The 19,714-nt window shown below is 39.7% G+C and overlaps 1 protein-coding gene across 19 annotated transcripts in view; it reads left to right on the plus strand.

The window, feature by feature from the left end:
* The window catches only part of FOXP1 (forkhead box P1), an 869,046-nt gene that overhangs the window by 622,675 nt on the left and 226,657 nt on the right, over nt 1–19,714 (plus strand). For 18 of the 19 annotated variants that reach the window (XM_061618617.1, XM_061618616.1, XM_061618615.1 and 15 more), the window contains one exon: nt 15,816–15,941. In XM_061618617.1, the coding sequence (XP_061474601.1) occupies nt 15,816–15,941 (126 nt within the window). Of the gene's footprint in view, nt 1–2,746; nt 2,840–15,815; nt 15,942–19,714 lie in introns of those variants that run through there. The other variant, XM_061618632.1, reaches the window with a different exon arrangement.

Below are 19,714 nucleotides of genomic sequence, written 5' to 3' on the forward strand. Positions count from 1 at the left end.
AGATTATTATTGCCAAGAACATTATCTAACCTCAGTCACATGCTAGAGAAAATAAAGACAGTCACCTGACTTAGCAATGATGATAATTTTTATTTCTTTGAAATTATGTTAGATTGGTCATATTGTCAACTCCATTCTCAGCATGCAGACTTTAGTTTGCTTCTAATTTACAGGAGGATGTATGTTCAGCATTTACATTGCACAGCTAGCTGCTTCAGGTAAAGGCTTCACTTCCAGTGGCATTCAGTCCCAGGCTTAGTGAGTTCTAGCAGTAAGTCTTGAAAGCTGTTATTTTTTAAAAAAGGTTGAAGCAGATTCCTGGTGACCTTAAAAGATTAAACTAGTACAGTTTAAAGATAAATAATCAGCCTGTAGCTCATTAGATAGCTACATAAGCATGACAGAAGGTGACTTTCTAGTTAACGGTTTTAGAACCCAGTATGCCTTTTTCCTTTAATATTTACAGCTGGGGCTGGAGCTACTAGAGAAGGTGATGTATTTGGTTTGTTTGGTAACAGAAAGAATGTAACCAATTACAACATTTTAAATTGTTTTAAAGCAGCTTTACATCCACTGTTTTTCTGTTGGTTTATTATGCAAATCAAATCAAATCATTTGATTTGATTTGATTTATTATGCAGAAGAGGCTAATTTTAAAAGCTATACCTGCTGCAAAAGAAGACCTTGCTTTGCTGTCCCGGAGGGTGTTCTTAATTAGAAATAACCACAGGCTAAATTATAATGTGGAACTCTGCTGCCCTTTAACCTAACACAGCCTGCTCATTCAGTGTTTGTTAACAAACATCTGTAAGCACAAAATTGTTTGAGAATTTCTTTTTCATTATATTCAGCAACTTCAATTAAAGTAAGAGGCTTATAAAGAAGGGAAGGAATTAAAAATGTATGAATTTTCCTCAAGAAAGTTTTAGTGATCATTTCCACATAAGCATTATTTTTCCTCTGGTATTTAACTGTCTCAATGACAGACCAATTTAAGTAATATCTACTAACAAACTAGGGTCTTTTAACAATGGAGAGAGAACCCAGCAGCTAATCAGATTGCCAACCAATTTTGAAGAAGTGGAGCTCTTAAGGGCCTGGAAACTTAAATGGGTGCCATTTCACAATTAATGAATACTAGCAGTCCTTCGGAACTGTTGGCTACCATATAAGGGTGCAATCCAGAGATAGTTAACTGTGCTAGAATCAGTGATCATTTAAGCATGCTTAATTGTGTCTTGGATCACAGCTTAAGTTTCTACAGATAACCAGTTCAGAACATCCACAGCAGAAAAGTGAAGCAACATACATGCTGTTCATTTAAAAAATATATGTTTAGCCTACATGATTGAGAAGCCTAATTAAAAGATTAACTGGTGAGCTAAAGGTGAGAACTGCTGAGTTAGTAAAGGCTTTTTACAAGAAACCCTCAATTTCCTCCACTTTACATGCTAGGAGCAGAAAGCTGCAGTGCTTACAGAGAAGGTGATGCCTCTTTAAAGCAGCTCTTTCCTATTCTCTATCTCCCCCCCTCTTTGCCTAGTCTTTCTGTTCCTATGATCTGCCTTTTGAACGGTTTTTGTGGCTGATCAGTTCCACCTAATATGTCTCTTGATTTCTGCTATTGTAATGCTCAGACGACATGCTGTTCTCTTCATTTTTATAAGCTTTAGATGCTCCTGCCTGTCATACTTGGGCGGTTTATCTTCAGCGTCTGGATTTGCTTTCAGACTTGCATGTCTATCAAGCTGCTGTTGCTTTGAATGCGAGATCAAAAGAAGATGAATTCCAGTGTAAAAAAAATTCCTTGTATGAAGAAAAGATTGGGTCCTGTGTAAACATCCCACTGACAGCTTCCAATGAATTATTTCAGCTGCGCATTAGCACCCAGAATGACAGACAGACCAAGAGTACATGCTAAATAGCAAATATCAGTGGCTGTAGCACATTGCCACAACAGCAATATATTTTCTAAAGGAATCCTGTTCTCCCCCACCTTTTTTTTTTTAGAAAACTATTATTGAACATGGCTGTATTGTTCATCTCTTTGCAAACTGCCTTCAAATACCAACCCCAGTTTACTTTCTTTGACAGTTTCTGTCATTTCTCCTTATGTCAGAAGACAGGACTTTGATAACTGAGGCTGAGGGAGTGAGGTGGACTTAAGTAGGTACTTTGTTTCAGTGATGGAAAGGAAACTACGAAAGAGAATACATCTGCTGGAACATATTGAATGCACACTCCTGAGATCTTAGATTCAAAAGTCTTAATTTATTTAAAAAGGGGGGGATGTTATGAAGGAATTTTAAGAATTGCTGTGAAGTCTGGCCAACTTTAATAGACGTTTATTGACATAAGTGTGTGGGTACCACAAAGAGTGTGAAAAACAAGCTTTCCAAAACTATGTACAAATAAAGAATTTGCCTTGCTGCATAGCTAAGATGCATTTGCTGCTTTTTCATCTCATTATATATGATTTCTGCATGTGACCAGCTGCTTTAATAAAGTAGAATTAATATTTTTTTGGAGTGTTAAACACAACTTTGAAATTACCTGCAAGCTCCAGCTGATCTATCAGCTTTGCAGATGGGGGAAAATTGCTTAAATTCTTGTGGTTTCTTTGTCATTTCATAAAAGCAGACGTTGCTACTGTGGAGGCAAGCCTCCCGTTGTTGCCTACAAAGGGCAGTGCTCCAGTGTGTTTTCCCTTCAGTATGTGCTTCGGCTGCACAGCACTTCCTGTTTATTCAAACATCTTTTTACCATTCTTCAACCCCCTGCTTAAGAGAAACAGCCAGAACGCATCTTCAGCAAGAAGACGGCAAACTAGAGACAGACAGTAAGAGCTTTCTCTGTTGAACTCTCCATATTCTCTGTTTAAATCCTCTGGGGGGAAGGAGGCACAACATGCAGCTATGGTGAACTTTTAACTTGCTATCTTGCTTGCAAAGGCATTCTTTTGCTGTAGGAAAATTTAATTGCTGAGGGTTTAGAGGAAAATAAGATGATTCATATTGTTTACTGCCTTGTTGGGCAAGGAAACAAGACGAAATGGGAGCTGGCTTCTGCTAACTTCCCCCCCCCTTTGAGGTGCTCTGTTTTTCAAGTATATTTCTCAAGAGGTCCTATACCTACACTTGTGTAACGAGGGATGACTTTAACTTATGTCATGTGTAAGTTCATGATGTGTTTTGTCTGTGTGTTTATGTGCTGACCTGTCATTGTCTTAAGTTTAGAAGGATCAGCAGCAAAAAGGGAGGGGAGGTTAATGAAGGTCTGCATCTTTAGAAATGTCTTTTCCTTTTGGTCATTTTTTCCACTTGTGATTCAGTCTTGTTAATATTTGAATAAATCAAATGTTAGTAGAAACCAAGGTGCTAAGACATGCATGGGTGTTATCTCTTTTGTATGATTGTTGTCTAGACTCTTGGTGTTACAAAAAGATTTGAAGGAAATAAAAGCAAATGGTTGTTAACTTTCATGTCAAGGACTTTTTCAGATTTTCAGGCTCTGTAATATTTGTGAAGCCTGGCTCAATCAAGAGGTAGTTGCTGCTTTGTATCTGTAGCTTGTGTTGTAACACATTTCATATCTCTCCTTTTTGTTCACATGGTTCAATAAAGTGCACAGGTTTGGGGGTTTTGGCATCCTATTCTCTAGGAAAGTCCACCAACTCGTGATATCTAGCTCTAAATGTAGTCACTTGAAGCAGTCATATCATATCCATAAAACATAAGAGATGGAAAATTCATAGTCTGAATTGGCATCCTCATGAAGGCTGTTTTAAACTCTCTATGAGGTCTGTTACAAACTTTTAAGAAGGGGACTCTCTAGAACACAAACATGTATGTTGACCAACAGCATGTGCCACAAACATTTTAAGAATATGCATGGGTGTATTAATGTGCTTGTAAAAATACTTTTTTTGTAATATTCCAAAGTATGCATTGGGGAAAACAACAATATTTGCAACTGCCTTGAGGACAATTTGTTTAACAGCAAGATTAACTGCATAAGGAAGATGGAAAGAGTGACTAAAGTTGTTTACTCAGATGTTAGTGTAGGTGCAGGCCAGCAAAACTCACTGTGGGAACAGTGATCTGCTGCCTTTCTTGGTATTTCATTTTGTTTGATGACCATTAGATTTCCCAGCTCGCTGATTTTGTTTTTTCTGGATGGCATGCTTGATTATTTATCAGAAGGGAAAGGGAGTAGCTCGAGCAAATAAACAAGCAAAGTGGCCAAGCTCTGTTTTCTTTGTGGCTTAATAAAAGATACATGGAAAATAATAAAAGCATGCCCCCCATTTTTAATAAGGGGAAATTATGTGTCATTTTAAAGGGAGGGGAGGGGGAAGCTTAAGTAAGCCAACACTTTCTTGTGTTCTGTGGCTTCAACTTTCTGAAAACTCACATATTTCTCAGCTGAAAATTAATCTGCTGCTTTATATATCCTACCAATGGAATGCCAACCACTTGAGACTTATACTGGATTTATTACCATTGTGATTACTTCTCCACCTCAATAGAAAATGCCTTTTCCTTTTTCCTTTTAACACATCAGCTAGGTGCTTGCCTAAATGAGAATCACTTGCAATCTTGTGGAAGGATGGATGCTGACTTTGGAGCACAATATTGACAGTGCAGTTATGCTATCACCCCAATTGGCTGCTAAGTGTTCACAGTGAGCATGTGGAGTTTTGCAACTATGTTAAGTCTATTACAGGCACCCTTTTCTTTTAATACAGTTCCTGTGAGTTTCATTGTGTACAGTGTGCTGCTCCTTAACGATAGCTCAGAAGAGTGTTAAGTAGTTTTTCCATGAGGAAAAACCCTATGAACTAAATTACTATCGAGAAAGGAAACATTTTCCTTAGGGAAAATGTTGTGTGTTTTAGTTGATTTTGCTGAATTACAAAGAACTGACAGGCACATGAAAGAAAGTTCACATTGGATGGGCATGTACAAATTTAATAGATGGACTTGCTTTCAGAATCTTTCATTGTCTCTTGGAATTGTCCGCCAGTTTCAGTGCATGGATTAGATCACCTTGTCTATAATATTAAGTGACTGGCTGTTGTCTGTTATCTAGGGTAAAAGTCATGCTGTTTTACGGGGATCCAGATTATGTTCACAAAAAACTACAGAGTAGAAAAGGGAGAGGGGGAAATTGCCTTTTCAATGTCTTCCGTGTCAAAAGTGGATCTGAAGGAGATCAAACAAGTGTTCTGAACCAGTTCAGTAACCCAACTGAAGACAACACCAGATGCCCCAAAAAGATTTAATAGTACATGGTACTGTCCTTCCAATCCATCCACCAGCCTCTGAAAGTTTAAGATGTCAGAGAACCAGCTTTTTTATTTTAAATCCATATAGTATTTTCTATATGTGGCTGTAAAAGCCACCTACATAAATGACAGCAAGTTCTCCATGTACACACTGTTGTTAAATACTAGCGACCTTTCTTTGTATGGCTGCTGTTTTATATTCCTAATGTACTGTAGTCTTCCATGCACTGTCCCCCAATTCTTTAATAATATTTCTGAGACGAGGTGACAAGAGCTGCATAGCTATAATGGGTATATTTTCAACTTAACTGACTTTATGCCCAGTGTGCTGAATATCTCACCAGTAAGGAAGTTATTTTCCTGCATGGGTACATCATAATTTGAAATGGGCTTGTACACAACAATCTCCAAGCAAAAGGGAGATGAGCAGTGGTTGCTAGTCTGCACTGAGATGGAAAAGAAGAGCTGGTTGCTTCCTTTATGTTGGCATGAAGCTTTAGTATACTGCAGGCTTCCAAAGAAGGCTTGAGATATTGGAGTACTCAGATATTACAGCACTCAGTCTGGCTTTTATGAGGAGTCTTATCTAGTGTGACAGGGAGCGTTACTATTTATTTGATCCAGGCCCAGCCTACCTTGTCTTCACATGCCAACCAACTTCCTCCCTGCCATTGTGTGTCATGGTTCTATTTTCTCAGTGGCATAAGGAACATATGAAGAATACTGCTGATGCAGACCAGCAGTTCGTCTGCTGCAGCATCCTGTGTCCAACAATGGCCAACCAGTTGCCCCTTGGAAGCTCCCAGTCAGTGCATGGAGGTGATTGCCTTCTCCTGCTCTTACTTCCTGACAACTGGCATTCAGTGGTCTGCTGCTGCCTCTGAATAGGAAGGTTCCATACAGCCATAATGATGAATAGCCATTGAATCTGCCATTCATTATGTCTAATGCCCCTTTAAAGCTGTCTAGTGGCTGTCACTACCTGTTGTGGTAGTCAATTTAAAATGTATGTTTTTATGACGAAATACATTCTTTTGCCTGTCCTATCTAATGCTAATTAGTTTCATTGGATGATCCCAAGTTCTAGTATTTGGAGAGGGAGAGAAACTTTGCTTTATTCACTTTTTATAATCTTCTATCATATTCTCCTCCCCACTCCACCCCTTAGTCGCAGAGCCCAACTTCTCTCCCGAAGCTTTTCTCTTCTACTGCTTTATGCTCAGCTGCTAAATGGGGCTAACACAATAGGGAAGGGTTGCCCTTAACGCTAGTTGTACCTTGTTTCCTTTACACGTCTGTGTTTTATTATAAAGCATTGATGATGACGGGAATGATATTGATGGGATTCAGTAGGTGAAGGGAGCACATATAAGAAGTTTGCAATGCTGAGGTTCTGTGTATAGGAAGAGGATTTGATACATTATAATTGCCAATACAGTACTAACAACTTTTGTGTATTTATAAATTTGCTTATTTGTGTGCAGAATACTTTTATCAATATGCCATCCTGTTTACTGTATTGAAAGTTCCCAAAAGTTACAGAATCCTTCATATTTTTTTAAAGTAACATGCTACCTCATAAAGTGAACAGTTTATAACGTGGCTTCTGTGATTGGGTAGTAGTAGCGTGTCCACCCAAAAGGATAAGGTCATAGCAAAGAGAGGAGTTCATGCTCTCTCTAACTTGGGCTTAATTTCATGCAAAAAGAAAAAAAAGTTTTGTTTCTTTAGTTGGCAAACATTTAAAAAACACACATGTAAAAACGTAAGAGTCCTGCTAAAGCAGGCCAAAGGCCCATCAAGTCCAGCATATTCACAGTGGCCAACTAGATCCCTATGGGAAGCCTGAAAGCAGGACCTGCCTGAGCACAACAGGATTTTCCCACTTGTGATTTGCTTCCCAGCAGCTAGTATGCAGAGTCACTTTGCCTCCAACGGTGGATGTAGAACATAGTTATCATGGCTAGTAATCATTGATAGCTTTGTCTAATCCTCTTTTGAAGCCATCCAAGGTGGTAGCCATCACTGTGTTTTGTGGGAGCAAATTCCATAGCTTAACTCTGCGAAGAAGTCCTTTTTTGGGTGTTCTAAATCTTTCAGTTTTGCTGAATGTCTCTTTTCCACTTAGGGGAGTCATTCCAGCCCCTTGATTGCCCAGGGAAGGTTGCCTTTCCTCAGACTTTTCCAGCTCTTCAATATCTTTTTTGAGGTGGGGCAAAAAGAATTGTACACTTTATTTCAAGAATGGTGGCACTGTAGGTTTGTGTTATGATATTGGCAATTTTATTTTCTGTCCTTTTATAAATGACCCATAAGATGGAGTTTGCCTTTTTCACAGCTGCAGCATACTGGCTACACCTCCACTCTGACTCCAGGGTCTCGTTTCTGGCCAGTCACCACCAGTTCATAACCCATTAATATATATGTGAAATTAGGATTTTTTTTGCTGTGATATGCATCACTTTATACTTGCTTACAATGAATCACATTTGTCCTTTTACTGCCTGTTCATTCAGTTTAAAATCCATTTGGAGCCATTTTTGCAGCAAATTAATGCAGCAATTTGCATTACCCTGCCAAGACCAATGCAAATAAAACCCATTGCTAGTATATCATTATTGTGGGGGGATGGGATTGTGGTTGAAAGGGTGAGTTACGTTAGCCCTGCAGAGTAGTCCAGTGTTGTTACACCCATATTGTTGGGGTGCTGACAAACAGGAGCATATAACAACCCTGCAGTGTAATCCCAGGAATGTTAGTTGATTGTAGCAAGAACATGGGAAGGAAGGGGGACTCTTGTGGAAGGGTGGGTCGAAACTGCCGGTATAAGGATTTAAATGGGTATATTTATTTTGTGGCAAAGACTCAGATCCTTTTGATTAAGAAAGAAAAATGCAAAGGGTGACTGAACTGTGCTGATAAAATGCCTATAGTTTTTGTGAAGTATAAACAAATAACCACAACAAATGTTCTTAGAATAAACTGCTTGCTTCTTAACAATTCAATCTTGAATTTATCCAAGCAAGGGCATTTGAGCCTTGGTTGCTCTAAATCTTTTTTTACCCATCCCCACTCTCCCCTTTGCAATGCCATGGCTGGTATTGTACTGAATGTAGTATTGCCAGCCTAATCAATTGATAAAAGAGCTGTAGTAGCATAACTTTATTACAGCTCACAAAACCTGAGTTCTTTGCATATTTAGGGTTGACATTGGGGGAAGGAAGGGCTCTTGTGCCTTTAACAGCCATGTGGCAAGCAGAAATCCAGCTGGTTAAGCCTTTTCTAGTATGGAAATACAATAATGTGAAAAGCTTCACCAGTTAACATTCTGTTTGTCAGCTATCTTATTACTTATGTTGTGCGTGGCTTCATTTGATTCCTCTCCCCATGAGTTGATAGTCATACACACACACACACACACGTTTCCCAAAGCAAAGAAGTTCAAGTAGGTGTAAGAGGTCACTTGACCTGGTCACTATGGTGTGAGATATCTCTATTTTTCCTAATTTGTGTTTATACATAAAAATGCAAATTTTCTGCCCAATACATACACAGTGTGCAGGGCCCAGAAAATCCTGTTAGCATCCCTGCTGACTGCTGTATCTACATACTAACAGATATAGGGCTTGCTTAGTTCTGTGCTTCTCTCTCAAGCAGCATTTGTCAGACTGGATTAGACTACAAGTGCCAGTATTATAAGGGTTGGTATCCATTGAAGTTGAATGGAGATCAACAAGCTAATTTCACAAAGGCACTCCAAATAGTCTTGAAAGAGCTTAGGGGAGGTGAGAAAGAAAGACAAGCACTTCTACTACTATGCTAGCCATCTAGCTTTCTTTTCAGTGCTCCTCTTCTCTGACTGTGGAAGAGTGATGGCTGTTGATTAGCCTTTAGAATTAAAGGGCAAGCAGGTTTGATCTCAGGTTAGGAGTGAAGGGGGAAAACTCAGAAGAAATTAGAGAGAGAGGGCTACTGTGAACCACTGAACAGACTGCATGGGTTAACATGAAAGACTTTGTTGTGCCGATTTTGACTAGTAGGGGTTCCTCCCTTGCATATTCTGTAACTCAAAATTTAATATGGGGGAAAGATAATGTATTTTTTCTTCTGCAGTTGCTGCCAGCTTGTATTGTTCTTTTTCTGCCTGCCACCCCCAGCTTAATTTGATCTTATGTTCACTGGCTCTTCATCCTAGAGCGTATGAATTAATAATTAATATTTCGCATGAGTTCCTTTAAGTGTGTACAAACTACCTTTCTGTTGCAAAAATGTAGCTGCAACTAGAATGCTCCTCACAACTAGAATGGCCACAAAGGTCTTCCAAATAAGTTAAAGAAGAGCCTGGCCTCAGCAACTCAGATTTTAGAAATTAAGCAAAACTATAGTCACCACTTCTTTAAATTATCTATCTTCCTTCCAGAAGGAGCGCATGGCAGGAAACAAGTGACAAAACACTAAAAACATCTATAAAATATCTTAAAAACAACATATCTTAAAAAACATATATATATTTTTAAAAAATCTTGATAAACATCTTATAAACAATTCCAACACAGATTGGGATAAGTTTTCTACTTAAAATTGACTTGTTAAAGAGGAAGCTTTTCAGTAGGCTCCGAAAACTCAACAGAGACAGTGCCTACTGAAGACCTTCCTCTTTCTTGGTCTAGCCTTTTTGATTTTCTTTTTCCTTTAGCTCCAGTTTCTTTATGTGACTCTTTCCCACATTTAAGTTACACACTACATCTTGAAACTGTTTCCGTCTCTGCTTACAAATACAAAGAAAGATCTCTTGTGGCAAACTCCTTCTGGGAGGCATATATGCATAATGTCCCTGACAGGTAGCCTTGTGAAAAGATCCCATGAATACAAGAAAGACAGCCTTAAGGATTCTTCACCTCAGAGTCCCAACTTCACAACCACCATCATGAGGCATTTCTTACAAGGCTAACTCTTCTGGGGACTTTAAAAAACAAAGCAGTTTTGTCCAATGTACATCATTTTTTGCCAGAATAGATAGAAAACAATATCACATAAAATCATTCCATAATCTCCCAGGATTGCCACCCTTTTTGTGCCCATGGAAAGCTGAGAAACTTGTGGGCACCATGTACATGTCCTGCAACCCTGCAGACAGGCATGCCCATACTCACTCTCCCCACACCAGCAGTATGGGGAGGATCTTCCTGCAAAGTGCAGCTGGGGAAGGAATAGTTAAGCCTCCCTCTTCAGTTGCATTATTCAGAGAGCTCACCCACCCCTGCAACAATTAGGTTTGAAGGAAGCCTTCTATTGTAGCCAATAAGAAGCTTTTTTTCAAGCCTAATTGTGGCACAGGGGGCACATTTTCATTGGGGGGGGTTGCAGCTGGGAAGTGAAGAGTTAGTCTTTCCCTCCCCAGCTGCAAATCCAGTCCAAAAGTCACAACCCATACTATAATTAGGTTTGGGATGTGACCTGACTACAAACCTGACTCCAGTAGAAGGTTCTTTTGAGACTAATGTCAATGGGGGAAGGGGCAAGGTGAGGAGGGGATGCTGAGAGTGACAGGAAAGGCCTTGGTGGGTGCATGTGCACCTGGGAGCAGCATCTTGGCTACCCCATATCCTATAGCAACTGAATCCAAGGGTTGGGGAAAGAGAAAACAGCATGGTATACACACGTTATTTTCAATCTTATAGATATACTGGGGGCTTCTGCCCCTGTGCACTTTGTGTGTTAACCCATACACCTAACCCCACAAATGTCAACCCCCCATTCTTACAAATTCATCTTTCCCTTAGACTTAACCAACCCCCCCAGGTTGCCACGCCTCCTCATCCCTTTAGACCTTCTCCCATGAGGAACAGGGAAGTGAAAGAGGGAGTTGGCCAGCTGAGGTGAGGCACACAGGAACAACTGTCCTGTCCTGCCCTGACTGTTCCTCTGTCACTCTTGTGGCCACTGCCTCAGTCATTTGCCTGCTATGCCTGCCAGCCGCCATGGCTTTGCAGCATCGCCCCAGCTACCTCAAACTGTCACACTCCCTGCTACTGCCACTGTCACACTCACTTCCACACTGCCTCACTCACCCTCCTGACAACTCGTTCCCTTGCCCCGCTCACCTCACGTCACCCCTAGCCTGCCTGCTGCCATGGTTGGCTGTCATCACACTACATGACAGCAGCCTAAGGAAAATATAGATACAGGAAGAAAAGGAATACATATCCTTATCATGCAGTACAACATAATAATAATAATAATTTAATTTGTGGGTCGCCTATCTGGCCAATGGCCACTCTAGGCGACGTACAATTTAACAACAATACATTACATCATAATAAAATACATCATAAAATACAATATAACAATAAAACAATAAAACAGTTCCAGTACAGAGTAGTAGGCTATTGGTCGTAAAAATTTAACCCTCCCCGTAAGTCCCAAAGGCCTGTCTGAAGAGCCAGGTCTTCAAAGCTTGGCGGAATACATTCAGGGAAGGGGCATGTCGAAGGTCATATGGGAGGGAGTTCCAGAGAGTGGGGGCTACCACTGAAAATGCCCTCTCTCTTGTCCCCGCCAACCTAGTTGTTTTAGTTGGCGGGATTGAGAGAAGGTCCTGTGTGGCTGATCTTGTTGGGCGGCATAGTAGGTGGCGCTGGAGGCGCTCCATCAGATAAACTGGGCCGAGACCGTATAGGGATTTAAAGGTTAATACCAACACCTTGAATTGGGCCCGGAAAATAACTGGAAGCCAGTGTAGGTCGAACAACACTGGGGTGATGTGTTCCCAGCGGCGACAGTTTGTAAGTAGTCGAGCCGCAGCATTTTGTATAAGTTGTAATTTCCGGACCGTTTTCAAGGGTAACCCCACGTAGAGCGCATTACAGTAATCCAACCGAGAGGTGACCAGGGCATGTACCACTAGTGGGAGCTGATGAGCAGGAAGGTAGGGCTGCAGTCTATGAATGAGGTGCAATTGATACCAAGCTGCCCGGCTCACTGCCGAAATCTGAGCCTCCATGGACAGCTTGGAATCAAGAACAACCCCAAGGCTGCGGACCTGGTCCTTCAGGGGCAATTTCACCCCGTCGAACACCAGGTCAACATCTCCCAGCCTTCCCTTGTCTCCCACGAGTAGCACCTCAGTTTTATCAGGATTCAACTTCAGCCTGTTCCTTCCCATCCATCCACTCACGGATTCCAGGCATTTGGACATGGTCTCCACAGCAGACTCTGGTGAAGATTTAAACGAGAGATAGAGCTGAGTGTCATCCGCATATTGGTGACACTGCAGCCCAAATCTCCTGATGATTGTCCCCAGCGGCTTCATATAGATATTAAATAGCATGGGAGAGAGGATAGAGCCCTGTGGCACACCACAATTGAGAGGCCAAGGGTCTGAAACCTCCTCCCCCAATGCTACCTGTTGATGCCTGTCGGAAAGAAAGGAATGGAACCACCGTAGTACAGTGCCTCCTATTCCCGATTCCTCCAGGCGATGTAAAAGGATACTGTGGTCGACAGTATCAAAAGCCGCTGAGAGATCGAGGAGGACAAGAAAGGTGAATTCTCCCCTATCTAATGCCCTCCTCATATCATACAAGTTATGATGGCCAGGTTCCTATGAACAGTCCTACAAACTGTTTTAAATACAGATTTAGATATTTCTCTTAGTGAACTATTTCTCCCACTCTTGCTGCGTGGTGTTGGAGGAGTGTACAGTAATACCACTGAGGATATATAAAATTGCTTTAGGAGTCTATCCAGTTATTTAAATTGTCAACCACTAATTAATCAATTACTGCTTTACAGTGCAATCCTAACCATTTCTACATGGGACATACTCCCAGGTAAGTGGGTTTGGGATTGCAGCCCTTGTTGATTAAGATATCAAATGTAGTTAGCTAAAAATTGATAACTATATGCCTCAAAGGTCTTGCTTCTTTTTCTGCCATATAGAAGAGAATATGAGTTCCAATGATAGTATTCCATACCTGCCAAGTGTGAAGCAGAAATATATGACGCGCGCACACACACACACATATATCTGTAGGTTAATGTGAGCATCAACTGTATCAACAAGCAAATTTAGTAGCTATGCATTATTAGACTTCTGTTCATTGGATGATCGACTTGAAGGCAGTTTGCATTCCATTCATGGGAACTGAAATGGTAAAAGAGTTAATACCAGTGTTGCTACTATATAAGCTTACCATGTTAGAAAACTTCCATATGTAGATATTTAAGGTACCTGAAACCTTTACTTTGCATATAATATTCCTCTACCTGGTCACGAAATCTTTCTAGCTTATTGAGAGTTCATGCTTCTGGACTTGTACAATTAAAGATGCCCCCTCAGTTAATTCAAGAATGCAATGTAATCTGCATTTGCTAAACATTTCAGTGAACATATGCAGAAAGAAGTGTGCATGCCTCACTCACTCCTTCCGTGTAGGCATCTTGCACAGGGACTATTTCTTTCTTGTTTTACATTAATGAAGTCTTCACTGTTCCCACTGTTAACACCTACGCATGTACTGAACGTCTCCAAGGAGACAAGGAAACCCTTGAGTCCAGCAATGGTGAATCCTCCAATGAGGCAGCAAGCAAGAGGCAACTCCTTGAGGCATCTAAGCTTCCAGCTGTCCTCCTGCAGACATTAATTTCCTTCTGGCTCCTACAGGCAGGCTTTCTCCTTTGCATCTGAAATGTTGGTGAGTGCTTCAGGCTTCTGAGAGTGAGCTGGGTGGGGAAACACTTCCTGCATCTCTGTTTGTTCTTTTCCCCAGTCTCTTATTGATGTCACTCAGCTACCTCCTCAAAGTTCCAAATGTATTTTCAACTCTAGCACTGTCACAATTGACTTAATAACTTTCCCTCTTTGATATTTCTTAAACCCAGCCATTGCTGATCTTTCACAAATCTAGCTGTCACTGATGTTTATGCTCTTTACTAATTTCCCATTAAACGTTAGAGACCTTGAGTTGCTGTATGTTCAGGATGTTGCTTTCCGCTGAGCCATACTGCCAGGTGTGGTCAACCTGTATGAAGGATGTAAACTTGCAGTGGATTTTCATATTTTCTATTTGTTTCTGCAAGAGATGCTTTGTTTTGGCCGGAAGCTATAATTTTTCACACAACTAATTTATGGCATTGATTGCTGAAAAATGTGGAGATGACCAAATGCTTAGATGGTTCAAAATGAGGAGAAAACTATCAACAGATATTAGCCAGAATAGCTTCAAATAGGCATGTAATACTTAGAAGCGTCATACCTCTGATTTCCAGATGCTAAGAACAGGCATCAGGATATAGCTGTCTTCATCGCAAACCATGTCTATGAATTTCCCATGTACGGTTATCTGAACATTGCTGGAAACAGAGTGACACATTAAATGATTTTTTGGTCTGAACCAGAAAGACAAAACTTCTTGTCGTATCATCCAGTGCTCTTAACTGTAGTCTAGGGCTGGGCCTTATCACTGAAAAGGCAGGGCCAGTTTTCTATTTAAATATATAAATGTGTAAGAGGCGATGCAAAACAACAAGACCAGTAACTTCATTAACATCATGGGCAAAAAGGCATAAAATATTTATTATCCAACTTTATTATCAAGCATTGTAAAGCACCATGGCATGGGAAGTCCTGTGTTCAGATAATCATAGGATTTCCCAGTTCAGATGTTTGTTGCAACATAGTGAGGAAACAGCAGGAAAGGAGAATGTCAGTAAGTATAAGTCTGAGATCTGCTCTTTATTCCTCCCTGAGTATAATCACAGGAGGGAAAGTAATGCACAAACAAAACCTAACACAACTACTCTTTTGCATTATGTGTCTTCAGCAGGGAAATTTAAAGCAACTATTTCACAATCTGTCTATTTCTCTAGGGTAGGAGTAGCTAACCTGTGGCCCTCTAGATGTTGCTGGACTACAGTTCTCATAATCGCTGACCATTGACCATAGTGACGGGGGCTGATGAGTATTGGGGTCTTAACAACATCAGGGGTGATGGTGATGGCACAGGTTAGCCACCTGTGCTCTGGGGAAGTTGTGCATCTGTCATTTGAGAAAGCTTTGAAAGAAGGCTGAGATATTGACTGATAACAACTCATTAGAATCCAAGGCTGGATAACGTCTTTTATCTATAACCTGCTACAGAAACAGTGATTTCTTACATCAGATTCCAATACCACCTTACACAATTTGGTGAACTGACACCTTTTACTGTGAAAGCTACAGTCCAGTTTTTTCTAGGACAGAGTGTTGAATCCTTTCAGGTATTAGTGAAAGCAGTTTATTAGCACAATCATTCAACTAGGATCAGTTTGACTAATGGTTTCGTACTGAATGAGGCTTTATCATTACCATGTGAACATTTTGGCTTTGATTGTCTATAGTTTGTTAGTGTGAATGTTCTTGTGCTACTGCTGTAGTCCAATGACATTAAATTTTTGGTGGTTTGTTCGGTGGATACACCATGTACATATAAGGTAATCCAAGAATTAATGTATGATTGAACTTATGTTGATCATTATTTTCCTTCAGGCTCTTCAGGTAGCAAGGCAACTTCTCTTACAACAGCAGCAGCAACAGCAGCAGCAGCAACAACAACAACAACAAGTTAGTGGGCTGAAGTCTCCCAAGAGGAATGAGAAACAGCCAGCCCTTCAGGTAAGAAATTATAAACAAAAAAAGTACTTGTGTCTTGCTGTGAGTTAATATAATCAACTGACACGGAAGCATGTAGAAAGAGATTTTTAAAATGTTCTGTTGATGTCACTGGCTCAGTCATGCTTGGTAACATGGTAGTCATATTTAAATAAGTGGTCTTGAAGTTTTTTACTGTTAATACAAAAGGCTTGAGAGGATATGTGAGGAAGGGCTATAGCTCAGTGGTAGAGCACATGTTTTGCATGCAGAAAGTCACAAGTTCAGCCTCCAACTTTCTATGTGGGAGGTCATCGCTAAGGAAGAGGAATTTCTGGAGTGAGAGGCATCCACTATGTGCCTCGGATCTTTTATATTTTAAAACATTGGACAGTCTTTCTGCTCTGTGTAACAGATTTCTGGGAGAATGGACAATCCTTTGAAATAAGACGCATGTGCTAACCCTAATTCAAAGTTAGTGGAGCTGATCTTGTTTTTAAAACAACAGCTTTAAATTACCATTTAAAAATGTCATTGATGCAACTTTGTGATAAGTTTTGAATATCCTGGTAAAAGGACAATTCTGTTTGGGAGTTTCCCCAAACCATTTATTTAGCATATCAAGTAATATATACTTGAGATTACATCCTCAATATCTGCTGAGTCATATTTGCAAGGAAATCTATGTTGTTTCACTCCGCATTGTTGCATATCATGTTGTTTCAAGAAAATATAGATGCATCAGCTACTGATTTGGATTTTGGAGGAATGATAATTCAGTCACAGAATTAAAGTGTTAGAGATTTACTTAGGTCAATCTAGTTCTTGTACCAGTGGAGGATTGTTGCTTATATTAACATTTGCCACTTTTCTTTCTAAGTGAAGTGATTACATGCATCTATTTAAGATAGAAATAGTATATGTAACTATATCCAGGACTGTGTCTATTTCATGGACTGTCTGTAGGTAATTCTTTAAGAAGAAATTAGAAACATTGGGTAGTATTCAGTGCTAGTCCTACTCAGATTAGACCCATTGAAGTTAATAGACACGACTAACTTAGGTTCATTAATTTCACTGGGCCTACTCTGAGCAGGATTTAGTTGACTACAACTCTTAGGCTTCAGTCCTAAAATAAGTGAATGGAAGGAAGTTCACAGAAGGAAAGTTTACCTTCCCCAGTAGCCACCTGTGCCTCTGAAGAGTCAGGGAGCCCTCCTGCATATGTAGGATGGGTCGCAGGGAATTGCTGGGGGAATCTCCCAAAACCAGGTTCAGGAGTGGCCATTTGGGGCAATCCTTCCTCCCTGTGCACCCCATCTTACATTGTTCAGGATCCCACCCACCCACCCTCTGGAAAGGCTTGGGGGAGATGAACAGGCGGCTCCAGGGAGGAGGAGGGGGACAGTAAACTTTCTTTCTGTTTGCTTATTTTAATATCCTAACCTATGTTCCAAATTTATCCCTACAATAAGATACCTTGGTTTTATTACCTGTAATATTTTTTCTCCAAAGTTCTTTTTTAAGGACTAGTAAAGCAGATGTCACATGTAAGTTGTTACCCTGGATAGATGGGGAGACTGCGCTTGGCAGGTTTGGTTGTTGGCTTGTGATTACAAAGTAGCTGAGATTTAGAGGCATGATTAGAACTCCTAAGTCACACAATTGTGTTCAGTCCTGTGGTTGAACCCCAACTTTCTGTTTATAGTTAATTGATATTTTGTCAGAAGGAATAGAGTGTTTTGTGCCTAGGCAAATGCATATTTAAAAGCATTGTTGTGAAAGAACCAAATAGTGAATACATGCTGTTTTGTTAAAACTTCAAAAAATATGTTATTTTGGTCAATCTGTTGCTGATCCATTTCCCTTTTAATAGACTGTTCTACTGGGGACATTTTTAATGAGATATTGTGCTAGCAAGGCCCAGTGTCAGGTACTAGAAGAAGTGCTTTGTTGTGCAGATGTCTTAAGAATTGCTCCAGAGGATGAAATATGACTGTTGACCTTTCAGCTGTGAGCTTATTTGTCAGGATTCAAATAAGTTGAAAGGATCAAACCAAACAGTTTCTATAGTCAGACTGGGAATTGTGTTTCAGAGGTCAACAGTGAGGGCCACGTCGCAGATTCCATAACATAGCCAATTGTTGGTACATATTAAAGTATTGGAGCTGCTTCTGCAGTCAGAGACGCAATTAAAATTCTAATTTATTAATGTATACAGAGAGCTGGTCCAACCTGTCACTCACTGATTCAAATGACTGCCCATTTTTTTTCCACCCCTGCTCCTTGAGCTTTTGCATCCTTAAACCTACTCTTGAATATAACTGACACTGTGAGCCCAATGGCACAATAACAATATGTATTTTAAAAGCGCCTGAGCATGGGAGATAAATTGTTAAGGAATAACTTACAAATATACACAGAATACTTTCTCATTTTACTTGACAATATGAAATATTGAACACCACTATGTTTGTATCATCATAATCAACAGTCACTTGTCCAGAATTTTCATGATTTCAGATGATTCTTAATTTAAAGTCATCTGGCAATTAACAAATGACTAAAGTTCCTTATCCTTTTCCAGATGATGTTAACTAGATTTTTAAAAAATTATTAATAAACTTTGCCGACAGTATTCTTCAGAAATTAATCTGGGCATCAGTTTTGCTATTTTAAGTGCCTACTGCTGGGTGCCATTCTTTCAAATTTATATTATGGGCTTAACCAAAATTTACATATAAAGGCCTATGTTTCCTAATTTTGGTGTATTGTTTAATATTCAAAATAATAAATACATGAATAATTAAATAAAGGTTTATGTCTTCTACGATTGTGTTTGCTTGAAACATGAGAGGTGAGGTAAAAAGTGAATCTAGTATGTTTGCAATGCCTTTTAAGCCATTTTTTGTTGGGTTGGCCTGCCCCTGAACTTGTGAACTGATAACCAGGGAGGTTAGGCCAGTTTGATAGACATGCTGAACATTGTATATACACATACAATTTATGGCCACTAAAGGATATTGGTAAGGTTTCAGTCAGTCTCACTTTGTCTAATTTAATAGTGGTTGGGATGTGAACTGAACAGGCAAAAACTAAGGAAAAGAATTTGATAGTTTCTTCAGTTCCTAGCAACTCACCAGTGAAGTAATCAGAGTTTAGTGCTGGTCTTTCTGTGACCATTGACTTTGATGCAAGAATACAATCCAGTAAATATATTCCTTTGGAATTTCTTTTGCTTCCTTTTGACCTTGACAGCTATTGTTGAAGACATGTTCCAGCACATTTAATATGTTTTGTATGTGAGCATTTTGTCTGAGATGTGGCCTTCTGCTAGGTTTTTTAAAAAAATTAACCTATCGCAAATGTTGTGACTAACATTTTTAAGCATAACTAGTATACAACTTTGTCTTTTATTTGGCAGAGGGTTCTGCCTTTGCAGCCTAGTACAAACAAAAGAAATTTGAAAAGTTTAAAAGAATTGCTTTTTGAAAGCCAGAAATTAGAAGACCATAAAAATATCAAAACCACAAAAACAAGAATGGGTAGAGAAAAAGATTAAAGGTTACTGTGCGAATACTTGCCACAGCCATAGTTCTAGTTCATAATGTAAAATAATTATTTTGTTGGGCTGAGTTAGCCCTGGAGATTTATATTTCCCCCTGGCCAGGATGTGTATGCCTAAGAATAGATCTTTCATTGATTATAATATTTTAATCCTTAACTTTGGATACTAACTTTTTTCTGATCTTTAGATATTTTAGTTGTTGGCATGAATTTATAAATTAGAAGAAAAT

The sequence above is a fragment of the Rhineura floridana genome, chromosome 3 (assembly GCF_030035675.1).
Source record: "Rhineura floridana isolate rRhiFlo1 chromosome 3, rRhiFlo1.hap2, whole genome shotgun sequence".
In the NCBI taxonomy this organism is placed as follows: domain Eukaryota; kingdom Metazoa; phylum Chordata; class Lepidosauria; order Squamata; family Rhineuridae; genus Rhineura; species Rhineura floridana.